The sequence below is a fragment of the Heteronotia binoei genome, chromosome 4, assembly GCF_032191835.1.
Source record: "Heteronotia binoei isolate CCM8104 ecotype False Entrance Well chromosome 4, APGP_CSIRO_Hbin_v1, whole genome shotgun sequence".
NCBI classification, from domain to species: Eukaryota; Metazoa; Chordata; class Lepidosauria; order Squamata; family Gekkonidae; genus Heteronotia; species Heteronotia binoei.
The window spans coordinates 73257146-73277483 of record NC_083226.1 but is presented as its reverse complement, the minus strand read 5'-3'; the positions used below and the strand labels follow the sequence as shown (position 1 = coordinate 73277483).

The 20338-nt window shown below is 38.7% G+C and overlaps 1 protein-coding gene across 2 annotated transcripts in view; it reads left to right on the top strand.

The window, feature by feature from the left end:
* Window positions 1-20338, top strand: part of TLE1 (TLE family member 1, transcriptional corepressor) — a 153477-nt gene that overhangs the window by 18755 nt on the left and 114384 nt on the right. The window contains exons 5-6 of one of the 2 annotated variants that reach the window (XM_060235392.1): window positions 6901-6963; window positions 8158-8262. In XM_060235392.1, coding sequence (XP_060091375.1) covers window positions 6901-6963; window positions 8158-8262 — 168 coding nt within the window. The remainder of the gene's footprint in view (window positions 1-6900; window positions 6964-8157; window positions 8263-20338) is intronic. The other variant, XM_060235393.1, reaches the window with a different exon arrangement.

Genomic DNA, 20338 nt, shown 5'->3' with positions numbered 1-20338 from the left:
GACTCTTGGAAGGTACACCTAAATTCCATTGTAAGAGCTGCTTTGAATATTGGCAAGGCCATCTAAACTTTCTACAATTCCTCTGGAAGCCAATATGTTCCTGTGGCAGTTAAAAGTATTCATCACTAGAGTCAGGCTGATGCTATATGCTGCTAGATTAGAGCAGTAACTGTCAATATTGATAAACTACTACTAAGATTCCTACATAATATCGTAGGAATTCCTCAGTGTGTATCTGGAATAGCTCTGAGAGCAAGTTAGGGAGATGTCCTTTGAAGCAAAGGCCTGGGGAAGAGCATTTTAGGATATTAAAATCAAATCCAGAATCAAGTTTCCTTGGACTAGCTAAGCTGGACCACCAGATAAGTGACTGAGATGACTACTGGATCACAAATTGTCATGCTTGGGTATTACCCAGGATGTGATGGAAACAATGAATAGTCAAGAACTGACTCAGCTCACTAGAAGATGTCTTAGGGACTTTAATTATGAGAGCATGCTGAGCAGAGCCTGCAGAGGTTGTTCATCCTTCTCTGTTGGCATTCTTCCGCCAATAAAAATCAAAATTACCTATCTGGGTTAATTATTCCAGAGTATAGAAGGGCTTTTATGCTAGCATGCCTGAATGCCCTACTCTCAGCAGCGATGCTAGGAAGATTCAGTGGAAGACCATATTCAGATAGATTCTGCAATTTTGGCAGCAACAAAATTGACTGTGTAGTCCACATCCTCTTCAATTGTCCTGGATTCTCAAAACTAAGAGCTGAATGGATCTTTCCATTATTTAACCAGAACTCTTTTTTTCCAGAAGCAGCCACTCAGAGACAAAGATAAGCAAACCTCTCTCTGTGTGGCAAATTTTTTGGCAGTTGTTGTTACGTTACATGTTAAGTTACTTTTAGGTTCTTCTCCCATTGTTATGATGGTTTGCTTTTTATGACTTATGCTATAAAAATGGTAAGAAATAAAGTAGAAGTAAAGTATGGCCAAATAGACCTGAGGGTTTGGCAGCTCCATTGGGGAGGGGAAAGCACCTGAGCTCTAAGAAATGTGTGTTCTTCTCCCACCAAAAAAGGCTGGGTGTTCTTTTAAGCAGAATAGCATTATGGATGACATTTCCTTTGGAAGAATTGAACTTTCCTGCCTCTCCTCTCATTGCAGCTCACTGATCACCACCATAGAGGGTTTGGAGTCTGTAGTGAGATGATTGAAGCATAGTCAGCTGAGATCTGAATCCGTTAAAGACTGACATTCTCTGCCTAAGTGGGGGAGACTCAGGTTTGGGGTGCCAATTCCTGACCTTTGACCACACACCTCTAACAGGCAGTCAAGAATCTGGGTGTAGTCCTGGATGCCTCCTTGTCAGTGGATGCCCAGGTCAGGAATGTTGGTAGGTACACCAGGTCAGGCAACTGGCCCCCTCCCCAACCTAGTCACAGTAATCCGTGCAACAGTCACCTCTAGAAGGAGACCACGTCATCCACTTTGAAAGAACTGAAGTCCTTTCTACAGTCTCACATTATCATACCCGCCTGAACAGAGAAGCTATTGAGATTTACAAACACCAGCACAATTTTAACAGAAAGGAAGAAGGCATTTTCATCCACCAATCTTGGTACCCAGCTCTGCAAAACACCCTACAGACTATAAATTGCAGAAAGTCTCAGAACAACCAGCAAATTCCACAGAACAATCAGCACAGTCAACAACCATCTTCCTTATCTTCAAACCCCTTCCAACCCTCCCAGCAATTAACACGGAACAATGGTCACATTCAACAGCCAGTTTCCTTATCACTACCCTTCCAGGAAGCCCCACCAAACAATGGGCACATCCACAAACTAATTGCCCTTTCATCACACCCCCTCCAGCCTAGAAATAGCAGCTCTCCAGCAGCCCTGCCCCCACTCAATGCACAGCAGCTAAGAAGGTCTGAGCGCCTGGTTCAGCTGCAACGCCACTGAGGATGTTCTCTGCAGCTGAGAACGAAACGTCTGGAAGGAAAACTTTCTCCAGTAGAACACGGCACTTGATCCCGAAAGATTCTACAAACCCTAATGATGTTACCAGCCGTGAAAACCTGAAATCTTTGATAGTCACCTCTAGGCTTGATTGGTGCTGCTCTTAATCCAGAAGTTGCAGCTTGTCCAGAATGCAATGGCCCAGATCCTTACAGGGACACTGATAACGACACACATACAATCTGCTTTGCCACCTGCACTGGCTTCAAATTGAGTACCAGGTCAGGTTCAAGGTTTTGAATTTGGCCTTTAAGGCCCTAAATAGTCACGGATCAATATGCCTAAGGAACTGCCTCTCCTGGTATGTCCCCCAGAGAGCATTATATTCAAGTGACCAACACTTACTGGAAGTCCCCGGCCCAAGGCTGCCCTTGGACCTGGCTTCAACTTAGTGGAACTCTCTGCCTTCTAACATCAGGGACCTGAAGGATCTGTTACAATTCCACAAGGCCTGAAAGCAGAGATGTTCCACCAAGCATATGGTTGAGGACAGCAATGGGCTTTCATGGTTTTAATTGGGTTTTTGTAAACAACTTGCTGGTTCACTAACTGCTTTCCCCCCTCTCCCTATTGCTAATATAAATGAGGGGGGTTGTATTGTGGTGTCATGTGATGCTGGGTTTATGGGATTATATTTTTTAGATTATTTAATGTATTTTATATGAATTTGTTATGCATTGCTTTGAGCCTGCTTGTGGGAAGGTGGTATAAAAGCCTAATGTAATAAATAAAGAAAATGCTGTTACTGGGACATAGGAGATCCTCAGGAATTACATGAGGGGATCTGCAATATGAAGAGGGAATTGCCAGTTTTGTTGGGTCCAACCCATAACTTCCAGATGGGTTTAAGCACCAGATTCTTTAAGGAGCAAGTGATTGTCCAGCAACCTCTGCAAGAAGACATTCCCTCTCTGATTCTCTGTTGTCTGGGCTTGTCAAACAGGGATACTTCTGGCCAAAAGAGCCAATAAGTGCTTAATAGTACTGTGTGAAAGAGGAGGAGGGGTGGGACCTATACAATTAGTGTTTTCTGCTACTGCCAAGCAATTTATTTTCTCCCAGTGCTTGCAATGGCTGCACACTTCAGAGGCAACATACCACACAGTTCCTGGCAAAGGCAAATGGTGGGGCTCAACCAATGCATAATAATTTCCCTGAGGGCTGCAAATGCTTAGCAGTGGAGCCACCATTGGCAAATAATTCTTACAGGATACAGTTCTAGTGCAGGTTAATTTACTGAGGAATCCAATTTGGAGATCCCTTAACTTTATACCCTCTAAATCTCCTCTAGTGAAAAGCAGTGACCGGATAAAATAGAATATTTAGCATTACTTTCTTGTGGGAAAAAGCACCATTTGACAATATCAGTTTTCATGTCATGGTAGCTTTACCAGAATGCATAATAATATTAATAGCATTAGCTTTTGTTGTTGCTGCTTTATTTAAAAGTATTCCAGAGCCTATTTTGCCAGTCATTTCAGAAATAAAATTTGACAAAATAACTTGTGCTTGGCTGTATTTTAGCTCAAAACACTTAATACACCCCCCCGCCCCCCCCCATGACAATACAATCACAGTCTGAACTTGATCTTCCAAACGCAGCTGAATTGCTTCATGTTAATTTTAATGATGCTTCAAAAGAGAGGGCAGCACTTGAGTCTGGGGCCCTGGCAGACTTGTCATTTGCAAATAAATCAAAAGACCATCATCACGATAGCAAGGATTAATGATTGGAGTTGCTGTGTACTGCTTGATAGGCTCCACACTCAAGCCTGCTATTAAAAATGAATGCATTCAAGAGGCCATGCATTAAGAACATAAACAATTAAGGGCACTTGAGATGCTCCATGAAGAGCTGCCATACAAACACAAGGGCTTTCACATGAGGCTCTGACCTCTGCAATCTGCTTTGCTAGTGAGCCAAAGAGAACACGGGCAATTAGTGTTGATTTGTCTGCTATCTGCAAGGACTTTTCTTTTATCCTCCATTGTTTAAACTGTCCTCTATTTGTTGTGATTGAAAAATCATAACGACAAACTGTGTCAAACTGGTGATAATTTAGAAGTCATGAATACTACATGAATAGTATTTTAAATGCTGTCAGGGATTTCAGATGTTTAATATCATATGTATTTTGATTGGTTTGGTATTTTCTCAGGTCTCTTATTTTTCCAGAACGTTGTTGAATTCTGGCCTTTGAATATTACAATAAGTGGGATGCAGGAAATGTTTAAGGAGCAGGATCTTTGCCCCTTCCCCATATTTTGAGTTTTTGAGCTTATTGCATGCTTTTATCAAACAAACTTTAACTTGTGTGTTGAAGGAGTGAGGTAATTTGTCTGGTTTTCAGGTGATCTGAATAAACAGGAACTGAGCCAATACTTTGCAAACAAAATGTGTGCTCTTCAGAAATTAGTACAATCTTCAGCCTGCAGGTCAATGGAAACCATGTTATATGCTGTGGAAAATTAGTGTGTCAGGGAGAAAGTTAGTCTATAACACTTCTGTTTTACATGCTAGCTTTCTGTGGTCAGATTTTTGACCTCCATTTGCAGTCTGATCAGATACAAATCAGAAAAGTGTCTGCCACAATGTTGGTTTGTGTATGCTTCACCTTTTGCTAGGGGGAAATGGCACCCTTATCAGCCTATTAAATTGGTTAATCAATCATTTGTCAATTATATATGTCTGGTGTTGGCACAGTGTTAGTACTACAAGACATAGTGATATCGTAACAGCTGTCATCCAGAATAGGAGCAGGGCCCCAGCCACCCAGTTGAGCTAAGTAAATCTGGGGTGGACAAAGGCTCTTCTGCTTTTATCAGATTCATGGCCTTGAAATATGCAGTGAATGTATTGTATTGAATGTCTTCCAGCTATGACATGCCCAGATCCCAGACCTAAAGATCATTGCTCCATTGAGTGTGGGCAATGCTGATGTTGCTGTGCGTTTAGAGCCAGGGTACCCATCTGGGCCTAAAATTATATACAAGAAGGCCTTTTGCAGATTGAAAGAACAGCAGTATTGCCGGTCTGTTCTGCTTGTGCAGAGAAGCCCAGCCATGTTAAGCTTCTTTGCAAATGCCTCAAACCGGCTTTTATTTCTGTTGGGTTTTGCCAAAACTTTTAGAAGTTGAATCTGCTGGTTCTGCTTATCCCTAATTATCTAGGAACATCTGATTTTCTACTCATTCTCCCTCCACCCTGCCGTAATATTTTTAATAAGGGATTCAGATTAGTAGGATATAGCCTCACTGTTTGAACCCTATTCCATCAGAATTTGTTTATTTTGCTGTCAAGTCACAGCTGAGTTATGGTAATCCTGTAGGGGTTTCAGGGCAAGAGATGTTCAGAGGTCGTTTGCTACTGTTTGCCTCTGCATCATGACCCTGCTGTTCCTTGGAAGTTTCCAATCCAAATTAGGGTTGCCAATCCCCAGTTGGAGACAGGGGATTCCCCAGTTTGGAGGGCCCCCTCCGCTTCAGGGTCATCAGGAAGCAGGGGGCAGGTAGGGGAAGATGTGTGCTGGACACTCCATTATACTCTGTGGAGATCAATTATCATAATGTATAATGGAGAACTAATCCATGGGTATCTGAGGCTCTTTGGGGGGGGGGGGGTGCTGTGGAGGCACCAAATTTTCAGCAGAGCACCTGGTGCTGCTCTTCAAAACATCCTCTTAAGTTTCAAAAAGATTGGACTGGGGGGTCCAATTCTATGAGCCCCCAAGGAAGGTGCCCCTATCCATTATTTTCAAATGGAGGAAAGCCATTTAAAAGGTATGCGATCCCTATAAATGTGATTGCCAGAACTCCCTTTGGAGTTCAGTCGTGCTTGTCACACCCATACTCCTGGCTCCACCTTCAAAGTCTCCAGATATTTCTTGAGTCAAACCTGGCAACCCTAATCCAAATACTAGCCAGAGCTGACCCTGCTTAGCTTCTAAGATCTGACAAGTTCAGGCTGTTTATTTCAGAAATAAATGGTTGTGAAAGTATGCATGCAAATTATTATGCTGGAGAATTATTATGATGGAGAAAGCATAGGTTTGGGCGTTGTAGAAATTTTACCATAAATCTTCCCCTGTCTCCCAGTTTATTGTAGTTTAAGGAAATGTATGACACCAGGCAATGTTATGCTTACAAGCAGTGTGTCTGCCTTGGTGCTTGTGTAAGTGATATGGTGAATTTCTCACAAACCTAGAAAAACTCTGAACATGTAACAAAAGGTGTGATAACTTGTTATATGTAACATAATTACTTAATTTGAACTGTGGTGTAAATTTAAGTTTTGAAGGACTCAGTGCTAAAAGTAAGGCCTGATTATACCACAGAACGCTGGTTTTGTGGCCCTTCTCTGTAGCATGCGGTTCCTTCTTCCCCAGTCCTAGAGAAACTGGCCTAAAATGTAGCAAGGTTCTCTGGCTTCAAGTATATTTTCTACTAAAATTTCCATGTGTAAACATTTGATGTAATTGTTTGGATTGTATTTTCTGTCTACGATAATAAACACCTGAAGCTGCTGTGTGCCAAACCCTTTCATGTAATGTGGCCTAGTATCTTGGGGAAAGAGATTTAAAGGCTTTAGTGGGATTTTAACCAATGCTTTACTTGCTAATAAGCTACTTATAAAGAACAGATTTGTGTTCTAATTCATGTAGAGATGAGGCATTGTAGATACAACAGACGTCCTTCAGCAGACCAAATCCTGCCCTGATTAATGCACTTTTAGGGATCTCCTCCCACCCCCCCACCCCCAATATTTTATAGTAATGTTGGGCTATTTCTATATTTTGAAACATTTGAATTTCTTATAATTCTATAAACTGGGTAACATAAAATAGCATGTCTTAATCCAAATATTTCCTGTCTTTTATAGACAGAAATTGCCAAGAGGCTGAATACAATCTGTGCACAAGTGATCCCATTTTTGTCTCAAGAAGTAAGTACAATTTTCACTTGCTTAAACTGAAATTATTGCATCTTTGTAAATTAGAGTTTTAAGATGTTAATTGTATCAAAATTCACAAGTGTGAGGAACATCTGTTATAGCTGAAGTATGCAAGCCCCCTGTTAATTTAGTCTAGCAGATGAGAGTTGTAACTGGCAGAGTAGCTCATCCACAAAATTATTCTTTCCAAGGCACAGGGGGAAGGCAGACTTGTAAAGATTATCAAGATTTAAAGCCAGTATTAGCTTGGCAGCTGCTAGTCTAGCCATTTGTTAAATTCTGTGTAAATAATTTGTTGGCATTTAACAGTACCACTCTAAACTTTTGAGTGGCATTTGTAAAGCATAGTTGCTGGTGAAATCAGATACAAGATGCTGTGAAATGTGTCCCATCACAGTTATGCATCAGAATGGTGTCACATATGTCAAATAGGACTGTGCTATACTGTTTGTCAATTTGTGATCCTTATTATCATATATCTGAAATGTTGGATTATTCAGTTTGACTCCAGTGGGACCACAGTCTTCCAGTTCTGTGTGCAGTACTGTTTTATTTCTTATTTCAAGCATTGCAAACTTGGCTTATATTGTTGTCCCTGAACAATATTGTCTGGCTTTGGATGTCAGTTCAGTGTCTCAAATTGTGTTTTAGAGCTAGTACCATGCTTATTGTAGCTGTCCCTGAATGTTTATTTTGCTGGTGCAACAAATATGGCCTAAGAGCAATCCTAAGCAGGCCTACTCAGAATTCTACTGATATCTATCCAGTGGGACTTACTCTCAGGAAAGTGGTTTTAGGATCACCTACTGTTCCTGAAACTACATCATTAATAACATGAATGATTTAAGCTGTGTAATTTGAATAATTGAATTATAAGATTCTGACTCACTGCATGTTGATGTTCAACCACTGACTTATGTGTATTGGATAAGGGAAATATGTGGGTATAAGTGTGCATCTATAATCTAAAGTAAATGTTGTCCCTGGGAGAGTGGTATAAAATCTGCATTTGCAAAACTATTTGTGCTTCTTAAAAACTAAGTTGATCCTTTCTGTACTTCCACAGAGAATATTTGTCATATTTTAGGATGGTATTGAAATATTCCTGCCTTTGATAAGCACCCACATCTCCTACTTAGTTTCTAGGTCAGTGATGGTGTGTGCTTTCTCTCTGTTTTCTTCTAGCATCAACAGCAAGTGGCTCAAGCAGTAGAACGTGCCAAACAAGTGACCATGGCTGAGTTGAATGCCATCATCGGGGTACGTGGCCTTCCAGGTCTACCTCCTACAGTGTGTATAACCAGCTTTCCTTTCTTAATGTTTTTATAGTATTATGTATTTAAGGAATGTTTTGATATTTGATAACATGATTAATTCTGAAGCATTATTTGTCTTGTTACCTTTATATTTTAGGATTGATAGAATCATTGAAAGTTTAGTATGTAAGGTAGCACCAGCTCCTTACACCTGTATACTAGAACTCTTTGTATTCTTACTTCTACTGTTTGTAGAATCTTAATCCTTTGATAACTTGAACTTCTGTTACTGTGGTACTTTTAATACATTTCAAAGAAGCAAGTAAATGCCCTAAATAGCCCCAGACTGCCATCAGAGATGTCACAATGAAGTGCTTTGTTTAGCCTTGGGTTTTTTGTTACAAGCCTTGTCTTCCAGAAGTACACAACAGACCACAGTTTGTTTGCAAATCTCATTTAGTTGTTTGCCTCCTTTGCCAGTCATGAATACAGTCCATAAATGCTATTGCAAACTCACTTTTGGTGTTAGGCTGCTGACAAAACCTTAGTACATGTGCATTGCACTTGCTGTTGGCGAACAGAAATACAAAGAAAATAAATGGTAGGAGCAAGAAGCCTAGGAGAAGCCAAGCTTTCTTCTCATTTCTGTTGACAAGGATGGTCATTATCCCATTCTCCTTGCCTTTTCTGTCTAGCCACTTCAATGCATTCACTAACTGATACTGTGAAATAATTATCTCTGTATTTAGTTGCCTTTTACATTTGCAAGTGGCTGAAGTCTGAAGCATGTTCCTGCTTGTCTAGTCATCACTAGTATAGATGAATGGGGCAAATATTTATGGCAGAAAGAAGCAGTACGGATTGTCCTTTTTTAAAGCACTGTGCTAGCAGCCAGGTCTTCTGTTGGCTTTCTTGTCTGTGTGCAGGTGACTAAACAAGAATTTCTGCAGTTGTATGGTATAGCAAACTGCAGTTGACAAGCCAGGTATACACTATGGTATTTGGTAGATAGCTTGCACTCAGACATCATGCTAAACGGGAGTTTACCAAACCGAGGTTTATGATCTGTGGCTTAGTATGACATTTGAATCAAAAATGCAGAGATGAGCTCATGGTGTATGCTTTGTTAGTGGCTGTCAGTCAAATAATTTGTTTTGTATTGCTGAACCAATGCACACCTTCCACTGTGTGGGTTTATATCCAATGTCCCAATACTATGCTCTCTAGAACATCAACTGTGTTTCTTTCCTTTCCACATTAAGCAAAAGGAGCTGGAAATAAGAGTGGTCCTCTTTTCCTTGGTTTTATTCATACGCAAGTGCCTTAAGCAGATTCAAATTATTCATTTATCAATTTATGTTAATTGCTTGTGAGAAGATGCCCTGCTGGTCTTTATAGTTCCTCAGACACTTTGTAATGATAATTAGACATGCTGCTATATGGATTAACAGTGCCATAGTCCAATGATGTCTACAGACAATGAAACCAGTTAATCCATCTGTGCTTAAAATTACATCCCAACTGGAGTGGGGAAAAAAACAAAATAAGAGCAAGGGAGGATTAAAAGAATGAGCCTCAGCTTGAAAACTCTCCTTTTATCAGTTTCTGAATTGTAGATCTGCTGTCACTTTGCCTGTGGTAAGCTATTGGCAGTCAATTAGGTGAAATAAACTGGGAGGGTGACCTTCATTTCTTTTTAATAGCCATTCCTCCCTGCATTGGGGAGGGTTGGTGGATTTTCAGCTTAAATTTTATTCAAGCTGTTTTATTACTCTTGACAGATTAGCTTTGCATAAACAGACTTACTTTTTGAACCAGATCCTTGTTTCTCCCCCCCCTCACATTCAATCACCTTTTTTATTTAAAAAAAAAACAATTAAGCCTCTCTTTGCTGCTTTCACAACCTTTTTGCTTATCTCATAAATTCTAAATTTGAAATTTCAGCTCCAAAATTCACATAGTCCCTTGTGTATGGGTATAGGTATCATCCACTGCAAGACAGACTAGCAACCAGCTCCAGTTAACAGGCCTGTTTTCTTTTAAGTAGTCTCAGACATAATGTTCTGAACTTCTTTGCCAACATTCTGAACTGTAAAAACAAATTTTAATTTAAACATTAGACTAGTGAAGTCAGAGTACACACTCTTCTGTCATGTCTAGCTGAGCTTTCTTAGCAGTGTGTAACTCTAGCCCAGGACAACAGTATTCCATGCAGACTCTTAAGCAAGTTCATACAGTTGGATGCAAGTTGCACTCTGCCCCTACTTTACAGATCTAACAGACTATTTCTTACTGTTCTATTAATAGCATTCTAGTACTACTGTAGTAGTTTTCCTTCATATAATTTATGGTGCACTCTTTAATTCAATTGGACTAACACTTTATTTCGACTTGCAATAATCCATATTGTTTCGTTTTTTTAAAACTTCAAAAGAAGTTGCCTGAATTACTGTGTTCAAGTATTAACAAGTTGTATGTACTTCAATACATAAATCACCTTTCAGCTCAGCTGAACAGTCCCAGTGCAGCCTTTTCTGTAATCATGAGGATCCCTGTATGGATGTTCTGACAATTCTATTATAGCCTGAAAAACAGTTTTGTGAGCTGCAAACTTCACAACCCCCCCCCCCCCATTTCCACCACCAAGTTTGATCCAATAAGATATTCTCTTCCCTTTGTACATCTGTATACCTCAATTATCCTATGCTGCACAATAAGTTTCATGCTCTGACATATGCTTGATTTTGTTTGAAAGGGATTGTCTGCACTCTGGAAAATTGGAGTAGCATAAAATCGGGCTGACAATTCAGTGGACCTTTGCTCCCCTTCACTGAACATGCACTGTGTCAGCCTGTCTCCCCAGAGGCGAGGAGGCATCAGGAGTCTGTCTGTTCCTACAAGCAGCAGCTGCACAGAAAGTAAACGCAGCCCAGTTTGATAGCAGCTGTCAGTATTGTTCAGAGGACCCAACTTAGTGTAAAGAACAATAGTGGAAGCCATGCTCTTAAACCACAGTGTCTTTCAAGCTAATAAAAGAAATAGCAATTTAAGGGTTCAGGCTTCTATTGTGAGCATGAAAGACTTCTTTTTAAAATGCAAATAGACTGATGCATTCTCCAGCATCAAGTAGCCAGTGGCTTAAAAATCTTCACAATATTTCTGAACCTTAAAAGTAGGAGCAGTTGAGGGGGGATGGGAGAGGAGACTGTATTTGAGAAAGATGTTAAGAATATTTCTAGCAGGTGCTCTGTAAATAGTTTCCTGTCTATAGGTAGAATCTATATGCTTGTTGATCTCTATTTACCCTCCCCCCCCTTAAAAAGGCTATGATCTTAAGGCTATAATCTTTCATATTGGATGAGTACTGATTGTTTCTATTTTCTGCCACCTTTAAATGAGAATTAGGTACTTAAAGACAAGAATTGGTGTTCCCATTTGGACACATGGATTAAGAAGGGAAGAGTGTGGTGTGTATGTGGCAAACCTCTAATTAGCAGAAATGAGAAGCTGTTGAAATGTAGGCATGTTTTGAAATAAAAAACACTGGTTTTGAAAGAGGCAAACAAGTAAAATGTAAAGGGGGGAAATGGTATTGGAGGAAGGAACAAAGGTAACCATTTACCAAGGAGAAGTTGTAGGCAGGACATCTGTCTCTGTATATTGGTTCTAACCAAACCGTACAATTATAGTGTTATGCAATTTGATAGTTACTGTTGTGCAAAGGGTAACAGACTGTATGAAGAAGCAGAGAATGGGAAGGGAAATGGTGCATGATCTAATTTTCTGTGTAGTCACTTCTGATGTCCATTTCTATTAAGCTTTAATAATGTCCCTTCAGCTTTTAGATAAAATTTAATTGAGGATGTGAATTTGCAAGATAATCAGTTTTAAAAATAAAATGTGTTAGCCTCTCCCTTTCTCCACATCTAAATGTGATGGTATATTTTGCACTGTAGCTGAGGGAATCCAGATTATGGCATGAAGGATTTAAATGGATTATCTTGGTAGAATTTGAAGGGATTGTAGAAGGAAGTTAAGCAACAGGCTGGAAAATGGGAGGGGGAAAACAACCTGTTGAGTTGGGCATGTTAGGAAATTTAAAGGCAGTTATAATTAGTCTTCCATGACAACCAGTAAAATTGCTTGATGAGATTGGTGGTACAGAATGGAAGATTTTTTAAAAATTGTAAAAGCATACTTGAAGTGTAATATGGCACATCACAAGAAATAGGCATCCTGTGAGGGTATTTTTATCTTGTTCATAGAGAATTTGATACTTGATAGTGGGGTCCCTCTTCAATAGATGTCTGGTTCCCCCCTCCCCCTCCTGAGGTGTGGTCCTTATGTTTCCATTACATGTATCTCTTGGGATAACAGTACTTTTGAGACAAATTGAGTTGTCAGCCTCCAAAAGGCTTTCCATCATTGCATGAGGTGATTGACTAAAGGATTACCAAAATGCTGGGGTTTTTTTTCTCTTCTTGGCTGTGGTTGCCAGCCATCTTGGAGATGGTATGTGTAAAGCTTAAGAAGATGAGGTTAACCTTTTGAGCATTTATTATGAGCAGGCAGTTAATCTTCAGAAAGCCTATAAATTGCAAGGTTACATATTTTGTTGTAAAATTGAAAAATCGGTATAAAGAAAATTTAATGCAAAAAGTAATACTAAAATCGTTTAGTACTTCCCTTTGTAGTTGCTGAACATCTTAGCTGTAGTATATTTTGAGCCAAATGATAGTAGACTTTTGGAGGGGATAAAATTTGCTTAAATTTTGTAAAGTTATAACATTATATAGGGATCAAGGTATGTTGTGTTTAACTTCTTAGGAGTTATCTTTTGTTGGCTAAAACTTGGACTAAGATTTCAAATAATGTTATTTTATTTTTTTAGAGGCCAAACTTCTGAAGCAGGCAGAACTCATATAGAAGAAGCCACAGCAGTCCAAAGTTAGTCATAGCCAAAGTAATACCAAAATCAATCTCCACTAGCAGGAAGACATAGAAGCAAGGAAAGCATCGAAAACTATCACCGGCTGTATCCAAAGATCTCTCTAAGGGGCAACCAACACACTATCAAAGAAAATGAGACAAACTACATGTACATAATCTGTCCAAGTAAGGTACTTCTCATAATCTACCCACCAGAACAGCAGAGGGGAAATTATCTCTCTGAGCCAAGAGAAAAGCCCTTTGATATTTAGGAACAGTCAGTCAATTAAAAAAGGATGAAAAGAGGTATTTGGAATATGTATTTAAGAACACCCTCACATGGATGGCCCGGGCTCACCTGATCTCATCAGATCTCAGAAGCCAAACTGGGTTGGTTCTGGTTAATACTTGGATGGGAGACAGCTAAGGAAGTCTAGGGTTACTGCACAGTCAAGCAGTACCAAACCACCTCTATTAGACTCTTGCCTTGAAAACCCTATGAAGAAGAAGAAGTTGATTTTCATACCCCACTTTTCCATCAGGAGTCTCCATCTCAAAGCAGCTTACAATAGCCTTCTCTTCCTCTCCCCTCAACAGGCACTTTGTAATGTGGGTGGGGCTGAAAGAGTTCTGAGAGTATTGTGACTGGCCCAAGGTCACCCAGCAGATTTCATGCGGAGGACTGGAGTATCAAATCTGGTTCTCCAGATCTGCTTCTTTTAACTACTATACCACACTGGTCTGGTGTGACTTAATGATACTTTCCACCCCCACAATCTAAGAATAAACATATTTCCTCCCGTTTTCTTCCTATAGGATGGCATTATAAAAAAAAAGTTCAAATTTGGTACATAGAGATGTAAAAAGCAATGGCTTAAAATAAATTATTAAAAATGTATCATTTTAAAAGCTTAATTATCATTTAAACATTTAACCCTTAACAAGCTCACAGTCTGTCTACCTCAAGTACACATTCTTTATATTATCAGCTCTGACACTTTTTTTCAAAAGAGTTAACATGTTAATGTGCTCCAATGCCTCTGTAGCCCTTCAAATGTTTTCCATGGCTCAGAAAACTATCAACATTTAGAACAGTGTATATAAATAGTAAACAGATCCTTGTTGCCTAAACATTTAATGTTTTACATCTTTACTTAGAGTGGATAATGTGAGTGTAGAAAGGGCTAGATGTAAAAATACTCCCAAACCGTCAAAGTACATTGTCAGAAAGATGTTGGACCAAAACACAGGCATAAGAGAAATAAAAATGTAAGCAAACAAACCCTTGTTATACACTGACTTTAGACATTCTACTTAATCCCTTTATGGTACCGATACTCTCCCCAAAAATGTGTGCATGTATTTGCTACTGTAGGTTTTATATAATACATCTGCTAACCATACTTGTATAAACACTGCTTGGCATATAGGAAAATATGCTCAGAAAGTTGCTCAGAAATGAAATGCAAAAGACAACTATAAAGACGAATCTTTGAGCGACTCCAGAATGTCTAATGAAAAAACATTCTAGTTTTGATTCAGAGTCTACATGTAGTTCTTCATTTGTGGGTATTTAATAACTAGGCTTTGTTACCAGTTCTTAATTTCAGCTTTAATTGCTACACTTTGTGGTTTGGACTGTATCTGTTGCCTGAATTCTTCCAGAGAGGTGGACATATTAATAATGATTGGTTTTAGTTGATTCAGGTTTAAAGCATCTTGATGCATCTCCCTGGTCTTCTTGGCTAATACTTTGGGTTACCATTAAGGGTGGTAGCAATTGAAGGATAAAAAATATGCAACACAATTAGTAAATTTATAACCACCTCAGTGTATTAAAATGACCATCTCCTTTTCTTGACAGCACACCTGGGAAAAGAACTAGGACCAGTTCCTCACTAGCAGTTGCTCCACTCCTGGGTTTCTTATTTCCCCAGATCAAGCAATCAGTTCCCCACTAGCTGCTGCACGGGCACATTTTGATCCACAGCTCCCTCCAATTTCCCTCATAGTTTTTTGCTCTCTTTTTTTTGAGTGAGAAACTGTGAGGAAAATTAGAGGGAACCATGGATCAAAATGTGCCTGCATAGCAGTTGGTGGGGAATTGATTGCTTGAGCCTGAGAAAGCAGAAGCCTGGGGGCAGAGCAGGTGCTAATGAGGAATCAGTCTAGTTTTCCCTTTGTATGTATATAGTACATCCCTTGCACTGATATGTAATTGATCTGGAGTTAACTAGACTCCAAAGCAAGTCCTAGAAATGGTAAAAACAAACATTTGGATTGCATTGAGCATGCCACCAGCTGTAAAGGGGGAAAAGTCAACCCTGGGGGCCTTGGTATTCAAAAGGGTACTCTGGAGCACTTGTGCATACTTTGCTAGGAAAGTAGTAAACTCACATGACTAACATGAAAAAGGAATCTTCTCAGTTTTCTAAGATGACAGTCAGGAACTTTCTGCCTGGGAAAGAGTATGGAAACACTTTATTCTCCTTTTGAAGGATGGGAGCTTGTAGAGCTGCCATCAATTTCTACCTGATTTCCGGAGTATTAGCTAGAAAATGTACTGATATATTTGTTGGGATTAATTAGCTCAGCCCAAGGAATTTTGACTAAATTACATTAAAAAGTTTATCTGTCATGTAAATGCCACCTGGTCAAGGCTACTCAAAAAAACAAAGGAAGATAACAATTATAAAAATTTAACATCAAACCATTAAGGACCTTGCTGAAAAGAATTCAGAGTATAAAACATCTATCATTGTAATCCTCATAATAGTTGCTAGTCTCTGGTTGCCACTCACCTTTGCTGGTAAGGACATATAGCAGAGTTTTTGAGGAAGATCTCAGCTGGTGGGCTGGATAGTACAGGAAAATGCAGTCCTTCAAATACCCTGGCCCCAACCTATTAAGGGCATTAAAGCTAAGAACTGGCACTTTGAAACAGCAAGTTCAGATCTTTCAGCAAGGGATTATATGATCCATGTATCTAACTTCGTTGCCACATTGTGGACTGGCTGAGGTTTCTGTACAGTTTTCAAAGGCAATCCTGCATAAATTATAATAATCTAATTTTGATGTGATCAGAGCATGGATCACAATGGCCAGATAATGTTTTTTTGATGAACAGCTATAGCTGGAGTATCAGTTGAGGCTAAGAAAAGGTACTGTGACATGGAGAAGACCTGACCTTTATTTTCTAATGTAATGTTTATGATTTTCTCATAGAGATTCTGCTGCTCTCTGTCATATCTAATGATGGTTTTAAGTTGATTACCAGAAATTTAGGTTTTCTGTAATACTAGTCTATATCTGTTGCTTTGGAAATTTGTCCTGGCCTTTTCCCATTGTACCCCACAAGGAGGCTGCAAAACAAACAACAAGGAACACCAAATGGCCTGCAGTTGTAATTACTACACAAATCAAAAAGAATTTTAGCAAAAGATTGTTGTGTATTTTTTGTCTAATATCAAAGTGACTCTTGTATGAACTACTCACAATTTAACATAATAATGAACATCTTGACCTGAAACACACCCCTTATATAAAGGGATGAACATCTCACAAAGACTACTTAGACATTCAAATAAAGTCCAATTAAGCATTCAGCAAAAAAGTCTCTTCATAAGTGTCCAAAAATACAAATCCTTGAAGTGTCCCACTCGATTTTGCCACACCACTCTGGTGATGGTGCTGATAGCTGGATCAGACATTTCACAGAATCTAGCTTCCTCTGGCTCCAGAACAGGGACCACACATGAAGTTTCACAGTCTTTCTAAACATTCACATATGGGTCAAGCAGTGCTGCTTGGACACTTGTGAAGAGACTTCTTTGCTGAATGGTTTTTATTTTGATTGGTCTTTATTTGAATGTTTTTTGTGAGATGTTCATCCCTTTACATAGGGGTGTGTTTCAGGTCAAGAATTTCATTATTATGCTAAATTGTGAGTAGTTCATACAAGACTCACTTTGATATTACACAAAAAATACACAACGATCTTTTGCTAACATTCTTTTTTATTTGTGTAGTAATTAAGATCATGGGCCACTTGGCCTTCCTTGTCTTTTCTCATCCTAGTCACCCAGTCTTTGATTACAAGTTACTGCAAACAAGTGCTACCACCAGCAAAAAGCACCTTTCAGCCATGAGGTGAAACTGATCAGAACTTGAGTTTGGATCATTGAATTTTGGCTTTACACAGTCATATGCATTCTTGAGACCTGAAATTACAGCCATGTACAGAAAATATAAATGTTTTACTTAATCTTACTTTTAAATTGTAACTGACATGGTTCTTGCTGTATTATATTTTTGAAGAACTAAAAAGCTTTCCATGTGTGCATATGAAAAAGGGTTATTGGATGCATGTTTGAAATTGATGAAGAATGAGAGCAAGGTGATAGGGATATCTGAAAAAAAAATTACAATGACTGAAGTTTGAGAATGACTGATTTCATAAGTATTTCCCTTTGGCACTAGAGGAATAGGACAGCAGCAAAGATTCCCAGAAGAAAAACATTTCAAAATATATTAGTATTTTTTGTCAGTTTCATCCTAAATGCTAATTTCAGTTTCTTTGGGTAAATATGTCTCTGACTCCATTAAAATATACACTGCTATTTACAAGTGAGGTTGAATGGCACAACACAGGGCAATTTGACCCTACTTTCTGATTAAGAGGTATGATCACTACTGTGGCCCCAGTAGGGATCCTTTCCATCTGTCGTCTGAACCAGCTGAAGTTTCCTGATATTGTCCAAAACATTACCAAATATAGTGGAGGACAGCTGTACAATCTACTAAGAGATATATGAATTTAGACATATCTGTCTTTTTCCAGGAATTATTGTAGCTAGTGAACCAAACTACCTGGCCTTTTCTAGTCTATTTCTCAAGCAGCAGAGCTCCTCTTGCAGTTTCATATACATGTCAAATAGTATGGGAGACAAGGGAGGGTAAAACAAAAGTCTTCCAGAAGTACCTTCAAGAAATTTTCTCCCATGGAATACTGGAACTGCTGCTGCCCAGTGCTTCCCAGCTTATACAATAGAATCTCATGGTCGGAAGACAGCGGTCCATGAGAATGAACAGGAGCACAGCTACCCTGTGGAGGTTATTTAGTAGAGCAACCATAATAGGTTCTATCTCATAAATGGTTCACAAAACATTCAGAACAGGATTCATGTAATCCAGAAACATCTGGAGATGACTCACTATTACTCCTTTGAACACCTAGCTCAAGTAAATTAAATTAGATGATAGATTAAAATTCTGCAGATCTGAGGGGATCCAAAATGGTTTTTCTTTTTAAAAAATAGAAGTCTTACCATTGTTTCTAACTCCTCCTACAGGAAAGTCTAATATACTCCATTGTTTAGGTCATCCTTTCTTTTCCAGGTTTAATTAGCCATGAAAGACAAAGTTTGAGAACTCAAGGATTCCCCCTCACTTCTCCAGATAGCTTGACAATATTCTCAGGCTACAAAACTTCAAGAGTATTAATAAGAACATGAGCAGAAACTTCAAGAAAAATTGAATCACCATATGAAGTCCAAGTTAGATCAGATATGATTAATTTTGTCTGTAAAGTGCTCTGCAAATTGATCACAGCAAGTTTTCAAGAAATCACCAATTCCTGTAGAGGCTCATAATTTAAGAGGCTCTGTTAAATACTGTTTTTCAGCACTAAGTGGATGCAGTGGTAGTGGGAAAGTTATGTTTTTTAGTCACTGAAGAATAGGATTTGAAATAAGCTCTAGTCAAGGTTTGATCAGCTATGTGAATTTTCTTCCTGTACTATTCTAGCTATTATTCCTGTTTCATTGTTTCCAGCTCCTCAGCAAACCAAGGCACTCACTGGAGGGAGAGTTTGCTTGAGAGCAATCATTATATTTGCAGTGTCCTCATTTCAGGTTATCATCTAGGTCATCTACTGGCTTGTCAGAGAGCAACTCTTGCAGAACCACCAGAAAACCAATGACTCTGAATGGGTTTACTGGGTCTCCCCAGCACTGAAGGATAAGTCTTCAATTGTTTAATCCTTACTAAGCCATGATGTATGCATGATGACAGAATTATTTAAAGCTCTTCCACTTCATGAGAATCCCATGAGTTAACAGCTCAGTAGATACATTTAGAACTGGAGTCAAAATACCTGGCAAGGGAAGGTAGTATGTTGTTAGATGGTGGCTTTGCCCACTCACTATCCTGCTTCTTCATAATAGTTGTATTTCCATTTTCTTTCTTTATTGTGGTGAACATACAACATTGGATTTGTCTTGTCACAGACTCTGACTTTAATTGTTTAGAATCTTGAACAAAGTAGGCCTGAGTATTTACTTTTCAGTTTTCGTGTAATATTTTTCCTGTTTTAGCATGGTTTTCACTATCTCAACCTTGAGAACAAATACTTTATGAATAAATGGATTTATGCCCAGAATAAATCCAAGAACAAGCAGAACACAGTTTGAAACAAATATTCTTTGGGAAAGTGTCATTTTTTTGCTCAGAAGTGTCTTACATCACACATCCAGAGGACTTGAAGTAGATGGTTTAATAAAGTCACGTGCAGTTCATGTTACTGGGTTTATATAAGGTAGCCACACTTAATACACTTGAATCTCAGATTTGGGTTGCAGTCTGAAAATGCGTTTAAGAATCCTAGAAATTGTATTTTATCTTTTAAATTTAAGATTGATAGAATAAGGGGTTGACAGTTATGCTTTTTATTTCTAATTTTATTGACATATGCCAGCATTTTTGTATCATCATAATTCTTTCTATTTAATTATTTAATGATTAGATTGGTTTTAAATAAAAAAATCTTAAAAGAGAATATTGAGTAATTTTTGGCTGGGATACAGGGTTTTCAGGGCTTATGAAGAAAAAACTAACAAACTTCTTACCTCTCTTCAGCCTATCATAGCAACAATTTTGTATATGTTTCAAAGACTAAATAGGTGGAAAAGTGAACTGTGTACTAAATTTGTTAATAGAGAATGGTAATGTGCAAAGCTCACACTCAGAAGTATTCAGGAGAACTTTAAAAACATAATGAATTCTATATTGAGCATCACCTGGCTAAAATAGAGGTATTCCATCATTGTGCAAGTTATACAAAGTGGAAAATTTTAAATAAATAAGCCTTGGTTTGTCTTGGTCCTCTACATATTTGGTTGTCT